Source organism: Dunckerocampus dactyliophorus, chromosome 4 (genome assembly GCF_027744805.1).
Source record: "Dunckerocampus dactyliophorus isolate RoL2022-P2 chromosome 4, RoL_Ddac_1.1, whole genome shotgun sequence".
NCBI classification, from domain to species: Eukaryota; Metazoa; Chordata; class Actinopteri; order Syngnathiformes; family Syngnathidae; genus Dunckerocampus; species Dunckerocampus dactyliophorus.
In genome coordinates, this window is record NC_072822.1 from 1,930,529 (window position 1) to 1,946,441 (window position 15,913).

General features: G+C 41.9%; 1 protein-coding gene across 1 annotated transcript in view; it reads left to right on the forward strand.

Moving 5' to 3' along the window:
• The window catches only part of smarca2 (SWI/SNF related, matrix associated, actin dependent regulator of chromatin, subfamily a, member 2), a 53,500-nt gene extending 51,117 nt beyond the window's left edge, over positions 1 to 2,383 (forward strand). The window contains exon 34 of the mRNA XM_054772812.1: positions 1,661 to 2,383. Within this exon, the coding sequence (XP_054628787.1) occupies positions 1,661 to 1,696 (36 nt within the window). The 3' untranslated portion in view covers positions 1,697 to 2,383. The remainder of the gene's footprint in view (positions 1 to 1,660) is intronic.
• Positions 2,384 to 15,913: the final 13,530 nt, after the last annotated feature.

Here is a 15,913-nt window from a genome sequence, read left to right on the forward strand (position 1 = left end):
CTAATTGGTACAACGAAAAAGCAGAAAACCGTCACACAAGAGAACTGTGTGACAATGACAGTACATGGACAATACAATAAAACAATAAACCATGAATGGTCACAGATCTGGTTCCTCTTAAGCCAGCGGTTGAGATGGATTTGAAATGATATGAAGGTAGTATAGTCTCTTATAGCAACTGGGATGTTGTTCCAAATTTCTGTACCTTTGACTGACCTGTTGGCTGAATGCTGTGCGTGTGTAAGGTAATGGCTCTTGTTACCCTTCCATTCATGGTGGATTTCATCTTAATAAACTCACCCAAAGGCGGTGGAGCGACTCCATTTAAAATATATTTATTGAAGCTGGTTCACATTTTCTCAAATTCTCAAAACTAAGAATAGTGTTTTTGTGGAGAATGAGACAACGATGAAACCATAACCATTTTCTATCAAAGACGTTTAAAGCCTAATTCTCGTAATTCTATTCATTTCAAAGTTGTCAAACTTGTCAATGACCAGTTAGTAATACAGAAAAAAATCATGGACTAGAGAAACATTTTATTTGATTTGCCTAAAATTTTTAATATTAAAGTTGACCATTTTGGATATGTTTTTTAAAGGAAAACTGCACTTTTTTGGAATTTTGCACATCATCCACAATCCTTGTGTGAAACATGAAGACATGTTTCTTCACTTTCATGCATTAAAAAGTACATTGATGATAAGATGTAATACTTACAGTATCTTACCGTATTTTGATGATTTAAAACATTACCGAAACTTCTTTCCGAGGTGCATTTATTTGACTAACGCTACTTCCATCAGCAACAGCAGCATAGAAACGGTGACCACACTTACAGCGTCCGCTCTCATTGGGATGGCTGTGTCTTCCAGCACAAGACTTGTGCTCCAGTCCCCACGTAAAAAATGCAGACGGCAAACAAGCATCTTGTTGTGTCTTCGAAAATGAGAGCCAGTAGTATCCACTCTTCCGTCTGTCCCGTTGCAGTGGCTTGAGACGTTGTGAGTGACGCTGAGACTAGTGCTAGCGAGGCGGAGTCCTCCAGATAAAAATTGTTTTACGTGTTAGCTGCTAGAGTAACAATACAGTATAACTGTAGCTTGGTTAATATACAGGTCACTTACATAAATGGAACACTGTTGCCGTTTTTTTTAGGGTTTTTGTTAGGGTTTTAGTGTCAAAATAGTTACCTCCCATGACATGCATTAGCTGGATCATACAACCACGAAACAGCATGATTTATCAATATGGTTTTGAAAAACCGTGAGAGTGAAATTCGAACCCCAAAGTGGCGAGGGACGACTGCGAGACACTGTATAGCAGGGTCACTGATGACTCAATCAACCTCCTGTTTTAAATCAGCGACCCTGCACAGGAACATATGATGACAATTACAGTGGACTGTAACACCCCCGCTTCATCACCAAGTGTCATTTGTACTGTCTTTGTCCGCCTCCGCCTGCCGAGTGGCAGGGGGTAGTTGAGAATACAAAGAAAGGCCTCACACTTCCCACGTGAACAAGGGGAGATTTTTTTTTCTTTTTCCTTTCCATCATTTCTCAACTTCTCGAATGGACTCGCGTCGATGAAGCCTCATCTTCCTCTGTCCTCCCACGGCGGCTAAACCTCCGTCACTGCTCTTTGTGTGTCTCTGCAGGACCAGTCGGACGCCAGCAAGAGCGAGGACGAGTGAGGACGCGTAAACTGAAAGAAGGTCCTCTGTTGTCCAGGTTCTTTTTTTTTGTTTTTTTGGGTACCTTCTTCTGCATTTGTCCTGTTAGTTGACACATACCATCGCCCTATATTCTTGTTTTTAAAGACACTTTTATTTTTAGTACATTTTTAAGAGGCTTCCATTATGTACGCGTACTAGCTTACTCAACTCTTGCTTGCACTTTGACAAGACCACATAATGCTATGAAACTTCACGTAGGAGATGATTTGCAGTGTTTTCATTTGCCGTCACCTCACGCAGTGCCAAGTTGTCTCTCCAGCAGCATTGCCGTCTATTGGAACCCACGCTTACGTCGTCAACATAAGAGTTTTATGTCTGTCTCCTGGACGGCTGAGTGGATTTTTGCAGACCATTAGAGGTGGGAAAAACAACATTTAAAAAAAAAAAAAACAAGATCAGTATTATGGCTTTTAAACAATATATTTGAATCTGTATTTTGGATTTATTTGTGCATCCGGTATCGGGGCAGTCTTTGTCGATTTTCTATGTGGTTTGTAGCATGTATGAACTCCTTTTGCAGTATCCCTGCCGATATCATTCATAAGTGTGACTTAAATGTTTGCTTTCTTTGCACAGCATCTTTGTGGTTGTATCGCATAGCCCAGAGCCAATTAAATATCACCAATTTGGAGCACATCAAAAAAAGTGTTTTTTCTTTATTGCCGTCAGTGCCGAGTCCAGGGAATCCTCGTACGTACCAGTTCTGTTCCCAGACTGTGCTGTTGGTCGACTTTACATGTACACGACCGGTCGAAAGTTCTAGAACACCCCAGTTTTTCCTCTTATGTACTGAAATTCAAGTTGCTCAAGTCCAATGAATAGCTTGAAATGATACAAAGGAGTGCCAGAGGTTAAAAAACTGAAAGGCCTGTTTCAGGGACCACAAAATGGGTCAACAATTTAAAGCTGTTCTGCAGAAATGGAGGTTGATTAAGCCTTGGCGCAACTCATTCCTACAGGTGTCCCAAGTTGTGGAGTACTTACTACCTCCTCTGTCTGCCTAAAAACAGTGTTGGGAACACGCTGTGGTACTACACCCTCGTGAACATCAGCTGAACAGCACTGTACTGGAGAAAGTCATTTGTTGAGTTAACAATGGAAGAGAGACAGAACTTCTTAACACTTGAAGGTGTAGCTTTGTCCTCCAGAGCAGGGGTCACCATCGTTTTTTCTTGTGAGAGCTACTTTTAGAAAATGAAAATGGCCACGAGCTACTCATTTTTGTAGAAATGATTTTCATACCTTATTTCAACCCAAACAAAGCAAATATGCGTGTTTTACCAAAACATTCACAAAATGCTGGTTTCCACAACTTACATTTTATGTTTCAGAATACTTTTCTTTCATTATTAACTGAAAACCTGAATGAAAAGCAGGCTTGCGGGCACCTCATGTGGTCGTGGGGGGGCTACCTGGTGCCCGCGTTGGTGACCCCCTGCTCCAGAGAAATTGGAGTGTTCTAAAACTTTTGACCGGTAGTGTATGTCAGCTCTCATACCTGGATAAATGATATTGTTGTCCCTTAGTCGCTCACACTGTGCACAGAACACATGAGAGACATATCAATTACGGTGATAAATAAAAAGATGAAATGAAACGATCCGACGAGAGACAGGCTTATTGGGAGTTTCAGCAATGAGAGCCAAGCATAGGCCTATCACGATAACACGTTTTGCTGGTTGATAATTGTCCTCCAAGTTATTGCCAATCAACGATGTTATTGTTTTTCATGAATGTAATGATAATATATGGCATAATAATGCGAGTACGCCACATCAAACGCAATAAACTCTCATCATTTCTCAAGAGTATTTAACTCATTCAATCCCAGCCATTTTTCAAAAGTACCGGCCATTTTGACTGATTTTTCAAGGCACACAGAATTCTCCATTCAACGGCTATATAAACATGGAACCTACCAAAAGAAAGATTAGCCTCTCATCTTTCATCAGAAAGAAGCAGTTTGTTTCTACCTTTTTCCGTTCTTTAGTAATCAGTAGTAGAACATAGGTACGTTTCAGGAAAATATCAGTTCCCAACAAAAAAAAGGAAAAAAACAGCTTTGTGTGAAACGATACATTTCAAGCATAACTTTCACTTTGACACAGGTTTTTACATAAATTACTCAAAAAAGGGTTGTTTTACATGAAAATAACAATGTATTTATAAATATAACACCATGAACTATCATGCATGTGTGCATGCGTTGAAATTCTACATGTCAAGCAACAACTCGACTCTGAACCTCCATCACTTCCTGTCCTCCACATTTGTCTGCCCGCCATTGAGGTTCCCTAAGGAGCGCATTTACTGTGACACACACAAGCAGGAGTTTTATTTACGTCTTAAGTGGCTTATTTACCCTCTGTTATGGCTGCTATATCGGGTAATGCGAGTGTAAAGTCATTTAAAGCAGCCATTACAGTCCATTGTTGAGACAATAGCCACCACAGTACACTGTCCAGAAAAAAAACAAGTAACTGCTAACGTGTGAGCCTATGTGATGTTATTTATGTCTAATATGTCGTATTTTCTTTGATTGTGTCTACTATGTTGGGTCACATGAGTGTAAAGGTGACTATAGGGGTGTTATTTCATGTCTAGGGGGCTCTAATCATGTTACAAAATGTATTTAGAAGATCGTAAACAGGTTTTTGTTGCCATAACTATGAAAATATGCCGTTTATTAATATTGAGTCCTGCTTTGCAGAAATTCACTTACCGCGGTCGAGTCTGGAACCAATTAGCCACGATAAAAGAGGGACGACATTATTACATATCATACACTGCGTCTTCGAATGCATCTACTGAATGTTTTATAATGGTATTTTAGTTCATGTCGCCATTTTTATGCTTGAAAGTTCTTAATTTAGGCAAAAAAGACCTGTAAAATTTGCTTGAATATGCATATTTTCTCACTAATAATACGCTGCAACCACAAACCACGAGCCATTATGTAATTAAGAAAATAAAGTAGACACAGATGCGAGACAGCAGGGACGGGAGGGGAAGTGGGCGGGGCTGAAGATACATGGGAAACTAATAACCCGGAGTGTATACAAGAGGCACATGGAGAACACATGAGTTTAAATGAGACATGTGTAACAAATGAAACTCAAAGGTACAATTAAAATTGCAGCTGCAAACAGGAAACAACACTCCCCCCACATATTGACGCGTAAGTCGTATGCTTTGCTTTGCGTGCCTCTGAAATGTCGCCGTAGCCGCCATCAAGACGACAGGGTGACATTTAAAAAATCCACACCTGCGATCTATGGAGTGTTTGCACGTCATTCAAATGTTGTATTATTTCAAGGAGGATGACAGTTATTGGGCATGTGATACAGCTGTGAGATCCTGTAATCCAGCAAAGCAATATCTTCCAAAGTCTAGGTGGCTTCACAGTGCCAAACATACACGGTATCAATAAATATACTGTATACACTTTTACCGCTGCGCACAAAAAGGTGAAACTTTGTCAAAACATCAACAGCAAAGGTGTTGCCAGTGCTATGATTTTTCTGAGCAAGACACCACATGGTGGCGCCGTTATTACACCTCCAAAGTATGATGTGAAATCTCTCACAGCTCCGCAGAACACCCACTGCAACTTTAGCGTGTTTAGCCGAATCACCTCCGGATTTGGTACACACCTTTAGGGAGCTGACAAGCACGTATTTCAGCAAGAAAAACATGGCTGCCATCAAGCGAACAAGGGGCCGGACGTAGAAACTAATTGTCCATAAGTCACTGAGCATTTGTCTAATGACTCCAAGTCAGGTCAGGTCATTGATGGCAAAGTCCAAGTTGTGACTCAGGTCCCAAGTCGTGTGACTTGAACACACACCGCTGGTATTTCTGAGTGTTCTGTGTGCTTTCTGGTTGTCTGGAACAGATTACCGTAAATTCCGGACTCTAAGACGCTACTTTTTTAACACGCTTTGAACCCTGTGGCTTAAACAGTGATGCGGCTAATTTATGGCTAACAGAACTACAGTTCCTGTGATGCTTAAGTGTGCAGCTTCAGAAAGTAGTGAAGTGGACGCTGATACCACGTTTTGAAGTCTTAATGCAGCGATTGTGTTTTAATCTGACAGATTTTAAGTAAGTTTGATAAAGTGTACAATTACTCCGGTGTCTGCTTGGACCATGGCGACTGTTTAACTCTGAGGGGGGAAGCATCTCACATCTCATCACCGGAGGTAACGATTGACACTGGGAACACCGAATGTTTGCAGGATTGCAAGGTTTATAGTGTGTTTCTGTGTAAATATCCCATGTTACAAGGTGGTCACCTGTGGCTTACAGTATGTACGTTCTAACTTCTTTGGTTTTCAGACCTTTCGAGTTTTGCCTATTGGGGTCGCGGGGGCAGCAGTCTCAGTAAGGAAGCCCAGACTTCCCAGTCTCCTGTACCTCTTTGAGCAGACAGAGCTTTGCCTGTCCGGTACAACAACCGAATTACAGCAGACGCCGCGCCGCTCGGCCTGTTGATCTCATGCCCCAACGTTTGCTCACTTGTCAACAAGGCCCGAAGATACTTGACCTTCGCCACGGGCAAGACCTGACTCTCAACCCGAAGGGTGGAATCCAACCTTCTCTGACAGCAAAACCACGGCCTCAGATTAGGAGGTGCTGAGTCTCATCCCAGAAGCTGCAAACTGCCCCAGTAAACGCTGAAGGTCCCAGCCTGATGACGCCACCAGCACCACATCGTCTGGGACTAACAGAGACGAGATCCTAAGACCCCTGAGGCCTCAAGTGTGTCCAGCTGGAGGTTCCACTGTAATGAAAAACAAGCTGTGGCTGTGGCTGTGGACACCCCTGGTTTACAGCCTTTCATTAGCAGAGGGAAACGGTAGCGACAAGGAACAAAACTAAGTTATGGTCCAAAGCAATACTAGTCAAAGGTAAGCTTTGCAACATGATTTATTGTTTTGAATGTTGACAACCACAGTTAGTTGCATAGCTTCTTTTTGCACTTAAACTATGCTAAAATGTTACTATTTTTTTATGGGGAAGCTGATTTTTAAAGCCGATTTAATGTTCATGTTTTTTTATTTTACCCATCATCTACAATCCTTATGTGGGACATGAACACACGTCTTTCTCTTTTCCGTGCATTCAACAGATATGAAAACTGCTAAAAAGAGGCAGCTAAGAATGCAGGTAATGGGGCACACCTATTTAGGGTTTCCAACTCCCGGAAAAGTAAATGAAGGACACCTTGTTGGTGGGGCAACCCACCTGGCGTACTTATTTTTACACACAACTGGTGTTTTGAGGGTACGAAGTTATTATAATGATAAAAAGCAAAGTTGCTAAACAACACTTTAAAATAGTAAGTAACATAGTAGCATATCCCTGTGGTAAAAAGACACATCTGACCAGACCAAAAGCTAGACAGATAGCTTTAGCGAGCTAGCCAACTGCTGTCAATGTGAGTCACAAGTGACAGCCAGGCAAAGTGTTCTTTCTTTTCTTGGGAGAATGAACAGAACAAGAATTTCATTGCATAGCAGAACTACCTGTTTTACTGTGCATATGACAATAAAACTCTTGAATCTTGAATTGTGTAAACAAAGATGCCAGAGAGCGCAAACGGCGATTGATTGGTGAGCACCAGCTCAATCATCGATTGGCTTAGCCTGTGACAAGCTGTCGTCAATAGGCTCCACATTTTACACAAGTTTAGATTCTCACAGTAATATACTTTTATTTGTCAGTACGGGACGATGTGGTTTTTCAAGGGACGGCTGGCAACCCTAAACATTTTCCGCCTATAAAGCCTCCTAAAAAAAAAAGTCCAAAAAGCGCCAACAACTGACACATTCCATGTGACACCTCGCTACACCACACCGGATAGCGACTAGCCTCACCACACACTCATAACGCCGAAAAGGTAAAGCTACATATCGGAGCTGCCACCACTGCTGCTCTGTTTTTGTTTTTGAGTTTGGAAAAGTTAACGCTAGGCGTAGCGTTCCTTTCTATGTTGCTATGTGAAGTCAATGCACGCGGGAAGAGAGTTCCGCTAATCCCCCCCCCCCCAAAAAGTGCACTTTTCCTTAAAATTTGAAATGAAGACATTAAAATAAGATGGAGAGAGCACAGTTAGGTTAGATGGGCAGCAAGGATCAACACCCATTAAACATCTGTGCTGTTTGTCTTTGTGTTGCGTTTAAACAACGTGGAGATGAACTTGAGGAAACCAGTCCAGTCTTGTTCATCGATTTGTTTTGTCTTATGTCCTGCAGTGGAGAGTGCGGTGAACTCCCTCAGGTCCAGGTGTTGGCTCTACCTCGCGCTGAAGAAACGAGGAGAGTTGATGGGTGCACTACCCCCACAAGCTATGTGGCTACGGTGGATACATGACTGATCACGACGCAGTTGATGAGGTTTATCCTCACATCTTTTAATATATAATACTGAAGATTAAAAGCGTTCAAATGAAAATTCCCCGCTGGTCGTTCCACGTAGCCCCGAGGTGAGAGTGAGAACCAATGCATGCAAGTAAATAGTGGGGTTCATGTTGTGTTCTTATGTGACGCTCCATAGAACATTAACAGCATTGCATTTTTCCGCCCTTTTCCCCCCCCAGGTGCACAATGACAGGACAGTGTTCTGATGTTTTATACCTGACAACGTTTTTTTGTTACTATTTTTGAAAAGTTATCTGCCCACAATGGATGGTATCATTCATTTATGTAGCATAAGCGCAAGCCAGGTCCAGGCAGGCATCATCATTTCACAAAAGTAGCGGATTTATTGTCCGCACAGAGACGGACTTACGATCTGCAGCCTTTGGTTTCTTCTGAACTTGAAAATTGCTTGGCCCCTTGATTCCGTTACATCCGGTTCTTGTCCGGTTCTGGAGTTTTCTTCCACTTTTGGACTGTATTGTACTTTAAATGTTGTATTAAATTTGACCTGCAGAACTGTTCACGTTCCGAGGCACCACAATTACAGTATAGGACTTAGATTTGAAAATTTTACTTCATTTCAATCCAGGACGATTTTTGGGGTACAGGATTTTATCCTTGAATGTTTCTCTTAAAATGTAATTGGATTTTTTACATTATGTTTGATACAATGTAATTACGATTTGATTTTATGCCCTTATACTGTATTTCATCATCATCATGATATGAAGAGTACGTACCATAGAGGTTCCGTTACAGACTTTCAAGCGAATGGCGAAAAAACGCCAAAGATTACCCAAGAAAATGATTATTTTTGACACACAGTCTCACACATGGCCTTGGCGCTGTGCCTCACGCACTTATTAAATGCATTGAAAGTATATAACTCACCATGAATGAGTGATAATGTAAGGTTAGCTATGAACATAAGGTGTTTTTTAAAGCTGCGGCAGTGTTTGAAAAAGTATATATGTAGGTATAAGTATATCAAACTTTCAATTCTGCCTTGCCTCACATAAATCTGATGGGATCAATGCTTGGCAAAAAAACATTATCAGTCTAGCATAAAGACATAAACATAAAAATGAGAGTGAATGAGATGTTTTTGTGTGGGAAAAACCTGCCTATTTTTGGAGAGAAAAAAATGTATTGACCAAACATGTTCAAATTTGCGTGGTTGCAAATGTTGAATCGAACGTTGCGAATTTATTGTCTATGCGGAGACGGACTTATGATCTGTAGCCTTTGGTTTCTTTTGAACTTGAAAACTGCTCAGCCTCTTGATTCCGTTTCATCCATCCATTGTCCATTTTGGGAGTTTTGCTTGACTTTGGGGAAAAATGTACTACTTTCAATAATGAAAAAATGTAATGACCAGAAATCTGCAAATTCACGGAGTTGCAAATGCTGAATCACGAATGCGTGGCGCTCCAATGTATCTTCTTGGTTGTATCATTTTCAGAAAGATACTGTATGTCTCCATGTGGTGGTATCATTCATTCGTGTCGCATAAACACAAGCCTGGTCCGGTCAATTCCACAGAGTTGGGGGATTTTGGCATCATCGTTTCACCAAAGTAGCAGATTTATTGTCCACACGGGGAGGGATTTATGATCGTAGCCTTCGGTTCCTTCTGAACTGGAATATTGCTTTGCTTCTCAATTCTCTTTCATGCAGTTTTTTCCGTTTCTGGAGTTTTGCTCGACTTTTGGATCAACGAAAAAACGTCCTATTTTCTGGGAATTTTTTTTTTTAATTAATTGACCAAAAATGCACAAATTTGCAGGGTTGCAAATACCGAATGGCAAATGTGCGGTGTTCCCCTGTATCTCCTTGTGTCTATCATTTTCAAAAAGTGATCTGTCCACAAGAGGTGGTATCATTCCTTCATGTCCTATGAACACAAGCCAGGTCCAGTCGGTTCCAGAGCGTGGAAAGCCAGGGATTTTGGCGGCATCGTTTCACAAAAGTAGCAGAATTGTTGTCCACACGGAGATGCTCGGAAGTCATTTGGGGGTTTAGCCTCTCTGGGAAGCATTTTCCACAAATTCCAGGTTCGGCCTCCCAAAACGTTGGCGCCTTGTGTCCGTCCGCACAGAGAAACGATACTTTGGATTCTCAGAAAAGGTCCTTAACTTCTCCTGCCCTGGTGTGTTGAAAGCAATGGTCTCATGTGTAATATTTTACACATCATACCAGATGCGGAAGCGCAGACCGTAGCGCAATATCTCTGTGAAGCTATTTTGTCTGTATTCCTGTAAAGCAGGGGTCACCAACGTTTGTCCTTGTGAGAGCTATTTATTTTCAGAGCTTATTTTAAACCCAAACAAAGCGAATATGCTTGTTTTACCAGAACATGAACAAAATGCTGGTGTCCACAACTCACATGTTGTATTTCACAATGCATTTCTTTCTACTGTTCTTTCATTATTAACTGAAAACCTGAATGAAAAGCAGGCTTGCGGGCACCTCATGTGGTCGTGGGGGCTACCTGGTGCCCCCGGGCACCACGTTGGTGACCCCTGCTGTAAAGGGTCATTGTCTGCTGATTTGGCAGCGCTAAACCTGGAAGAGTTGTCCGTTTGTCGGAATAGAAAGCTCATCAACTTCCTTCGCCTTTCCTAACACCATCAGTTGACTTCTGTCGAGACATCCTGGACTTACGTGGGACGTTAGCTTGATTCCTTTGGCTTAGGACCAAGTGCCAAATACCAACGATTACCCAGTTTTACAAAGAAAGCTGCGGACCGGACTTTGGACACCCTTGTCCTGAAAACTGGGCATGGAATTAGTGTTTCCACCAAGTGGTAGAGTTTGCTACAGTTTGGCACAAATGTCCCAAAAAACTGTCCAACTTCTCCATCCATCTTCATATGGTGGCATTTGTATACCAACGCCCCAGAGCTGAGTTTTGAGAACCGTTCAAGCTGGAATCGGATCAGAGACCTTCCATTACTCGAACGGTACCGTGGAGAACTGAACTGCTTGGTGGGAATACATATTTGAAGTGCAGTATGCAGCTCTAGGGGCTACATTAGCGTAGCTTGTACCGTCTTTGTGGCGGGAGTAATCACTGGTCGCTTCTTTGTCATCTTCTCCTTTATGCGGTATTTCGCAACCTTGCGTCCCCCAACTCTGGAAGGCAGGAGCGAGGCTGGCCCGAACCCTGGCACGCCACGGCACATCAAAACTGCCCCCCGCCCCCACTTTGATTGTACTCCTGCCATTTTTGAGCCGGGCTTCACTAAGCGAAGAATGAGCGTCCACCGCTGGCCTTTCATGCTGCCCTTTGAAGTGCCGCTCTGTTAGCATAGCCGCGAGCCCAGGAAGAAAGAGGGCGCGCGAACTGGAAGTTAATCCTCGTCTGCGCGCCGGAGATGTCAGCTGGAAAGAAGTCAGGTGCCGGCGCCGTTCCTGCTATTCCTCTGTAGCCTTTGTTGGGGGGGCGCCACCGTCATCACACGCATACAGGTCGCTGCCATCCCCCAAAGGATTCGGGGAATTTTCCCTCCTAACGACTCATGAGTGGCCCGCCTGAAAGGGCCAGGTGCTCCTATTATGGTTTTGTAACCGGGACCACGGCGGGAAAAGTGTCCGCTAACACTTGCACAACTTAAAAGCTTTTGTCTCCCCTTGGATTCCGGGGTTCACTTTCAGTTTAACGCATGATCGAGGAAAAGTTTTTATGCGCGGCGCTCGGGCTCGGTGAAAGTGCTGAAAGGCAACATCGCCCGACGGGATGACAGGCGGGATTTGGCTTTTGCTTTATCTACATTTCCAATATTGATTCAGCTGTCAGGCGTCTTCAGCGGCCTCTGGCTCGCTCAATCGCGTCCACTCAGACAGCCAAGAAAGTCCAAACTAGTTCATATACATTTTTTGCACAGAAATTAAGCAACCGCAAAATAAGAACAAAGCTTGATTTATGATCTGTGGCCTTTCAAAATGCCTCTTTGTTCCATTTCATCAGGTTCTTTCCATTTTAGACCTTAGAGGTTACGCTTTTGAAGTTCCACCTGCCTAATCGTTCCAAGTTCTCCGTTTCTTTTTCAAATGTTTTTCAACGTCTCAGTTTCACTCCTAGACGATTTTTGGGGTACAGGATTTTATTCTTGCATGTTTTAAATTGAAATGTGATTTTCATTTAAAAAAAATATTACAATGTTTGCTGTTATAGTCAAGTTCTAAATTTCAATCCTAGACAATTTTTGGGAAACGCGATTTTATTCTTGCATGTTTAAAATTAAAGTTTTATTTTTATATTTAAAAAAGAAAACATGATATGCAGTGTATATATAATACTAAATGCTAAAGTTAAAAGTAAAATAATACATTTTTAAAAGTAACACAAATTAGAAAACTCAAAAAAATGTAACAAGTCAATTATGGTGTTTTCTAGCCAAAAATACGTAAAATAAAAATGGTAAATACGTTAAAAGAAAATAAAATTTCAAAAATACTTTTTGACTGTACAACATTTTTTCTGATTATTTTTGTTCCGCCGCTGTCATCTGGTGGCCGTTTTAAACACTCACTTTTCGTTTGCCAAATATGCTTCCTTAGCCAACACAGTGGGTCGGTGAAAAGCTGAACACCCGAAACAATGCGGAGAACAAACCTGTCCACAAACTTGAGTTTTTCCTCATCAGATTGATTTCAAATATGGCAACGACACGCCGTCGACGAGCCTCTGGTGCCCATCGATCGTCGACACGGAGACTCGCCTCGCTGTCGTATAATCACGGGGAGGCAGCTGGGGGTGGCGCGGTTTCAAGCTGTTTCCTCTGACAGCACGGGCATCTCACACACACACACAAGCATCCGCCCCCAAGGACATTGTTACTGGAAGCCTTCACTGTGCATAAAGAGGTTGAAAGTCGGATGCTTTGGAGCACTTTTAAATTGACTAAGCCCATCAAAGATTTCTTCCGAACAACAGAAAGTTGTTTGACATGGCTCGATCTGACACTGGTCACCTGGTGTGTATTGTTGTTTTTCTTTCCAAAGAAAGGAACATCAAAATCAGCCCTCGGTGCTGCAACATCAGGCCCGACTCGCCTCATTATTGTTATTATTCCTTGAAACCTGTGTGTGAGGGTGTGTGTATCGAACGTCCCCGGTGAAGAAGGGGATGAAATAGTCAATTAGCATTCATTAGGAATGAATGGAAGCTTTGCAGCGCTCTCATTTTGACCTGCCTTTTTGTGGTCGTAGTGCGTGATTGGGTGCTTGGAAAGAGGACTCTGATGTGCTCCGGAGGAATTCGGCTGTCTGAAAGAGACACGGGATTAAAGATGAGGAAAAAAAAAAAATCAGGGTGCCGCGATTGTAAAACGGGACAATTGGGCCTGTTGGCTTAAGCGCTTCAAGCTCCTGCTAACATTGTTGATGCAGCTGCGCCCCACGTGACCACTTTTAGGACCACTTTGGACGCAAGCCCCGCTGTTTAAATGGCCGCTTGTTTCTAAAGAAGTGGCATGAAAAAAAGACACCTACAGATAAAATGTATTACCGCTTATGTCAACGCACCTCAGAGTGGCAGACAGACGTCATAACCGAAACCAAAACCTGCCACATTTACTTTAGACCGCTTTCCTCCATTCTGTTTTCATACCATATTTGATGCTCTTATCTAACAGAGCTGCTGCAGTAATTGAATATAAACGTGATTTTTTATTATGTTATTTGTGTTTATTTATTTTAAAAATATTTAGAAAGGAAGATATACATGTATAGAAGAAGCCCCTTGAATTGGGCTGATCATTGCAAAGGTAATTAGTTAATCAAATTTGAAATGATTTAACTTTAAAAAAGTAAATACAATAATATATTTAAAAAATCAACTTGACTATTACTTTGGTTTGGTTTTGTTTAATTGATTTCGAACACGCCTATGTTCTTTTGGGTCAAAGCAATACAACACCAAAACAATAATTTTACATTGGCAGCGATTGAATTGATCAAGTGACTCTCGCGAGACTTTGATATCTAAACCAGGAAGAACGCCCACGAGCCAAGCCCAAGCAAGGTACAGTGATGATGATGATGATGATGATGATGATGATGAGCCCATTTCTGCACCTGCTCAGTGTGTAATAAAGTGAGACATGCCTGTTCTGCTACCATTTGGCCTCAAGTGCTGAGTGCAGGTGGTAACCGTGGCGACGCGGTAAGTATCTGACAACGCTACGCGGGAGAGAATTATAAATGGCGGCTGACGTTTGTGTTGCTGATTAGTACCAGAAACTTCGAGGCTGATTTGATTCAAACTTCGTAGAGTGTTTTCCTATGTAACTGTTTTGAAGCGCATTTGGGTTTTTTCTTTATTGATCAACACTTTTTTTTGCGTGAAATTTCGCAAAGACGTCGTTTAAACCACTTTGTATGGCGCATGATCGCCCCTTACAGGACTGGAGGGGAACTGTCGAATGAGCGTGCTGGTTTTACAGCACGGAATGATTGATTGTTACTTGCACTTTGGTCAGCAATATTGCTCTCTACGTGCTATAATTACATTCATCATAACATGTTTGAAATTACTCAAATAAAGCGCAGATACAGTCCACTTTTGTTTCTGTTTTGATGAGCCACTCAGCAAGGAGGAGCTCCTACATGGAAGCCCTTTTCCGCCACTGAAAGAAAAAAAAATATCCCATTGGGAAGTCAGAATTATGTGAGAGAAAGTCGAAATTATGAGATAAAAACGGCGCATGTGCAGCCTTCTTTGCTGGAGCCTTCGGCACTGGCACATGCGGCATTTGTATCTCATAATTTCAACTTTTTATGTCATAATTTTGACTGTCAAAATTTTGACTTGGCTTTTGTCATAATTATGATTTGTTTTTGTCTCATAATTTTGACTTTTTATCACATATTTGTTTCTATCTTATAATTAATTACTTTTCTGTCATAATTACGATTTTTTTGTCTCATAATTTTTGACTGTTTATGTGATAATTATGATTCCCATAATTGTGACTTTTATCTCCTAATTTTGACTTTTTATGTAATAATTAAGACCTACCATATTTTTACCGTATTATTTTTTTCTTCCAGTGCTTCCCTAAGATCCAGTGGAAAAACACTCCAAAAGTTTTGATTGACACGGTGTGCCTGACCCTTGGCTAGGCAACCACATTTTCGAACTCAAACACAAACTATATTGGAAGTCAACTAAAACTAAAATAATGTTTTATTTGTGGTACTCCGCTGAAGCACACAAATATGTTGATGAACTTGTACTGCTTGGGGGAAATGGAACTTTCGTGCAGCAGCAGCAGAAGATACTGTAATGTGAACTAAATAGTGTAAATAGAACTGCATTTAGACCACAACCCATAGGGGGCGCCACAATGTCACATCCACCTGGCGTCAGATGAAGCAGTTTATCCTTGGTGTTAAACAAGCAGGAGGCCGTCCAACATCGAGCTCCGCCGCTTCTTTTATTCCCAAATCAAGCCATCTTTTGCTTTTCCTTCACCTTCCTCTGCTTTGGCCAATCAGACCAATTTTGTGCTTCGTTGTGACCGAGGCAGGCTTCTGATGGGAGGGCATTAGGAAAACTGAAGTTTCTCAATAATTGGGTGGCAAAATTGAAACGGGCGACAAAGCGTGTGAAATTAGCGCTGAGGACCGGACTTCAAAAGGGTGAATTATTTCAGGTAGAGAGTTAGCTTAGTTTTAGGATCACGTCATAACTGTATTGTCTTTCCACCCGGTCTCAGTTTACTTTCATGGACTGTTAAAGTGGACT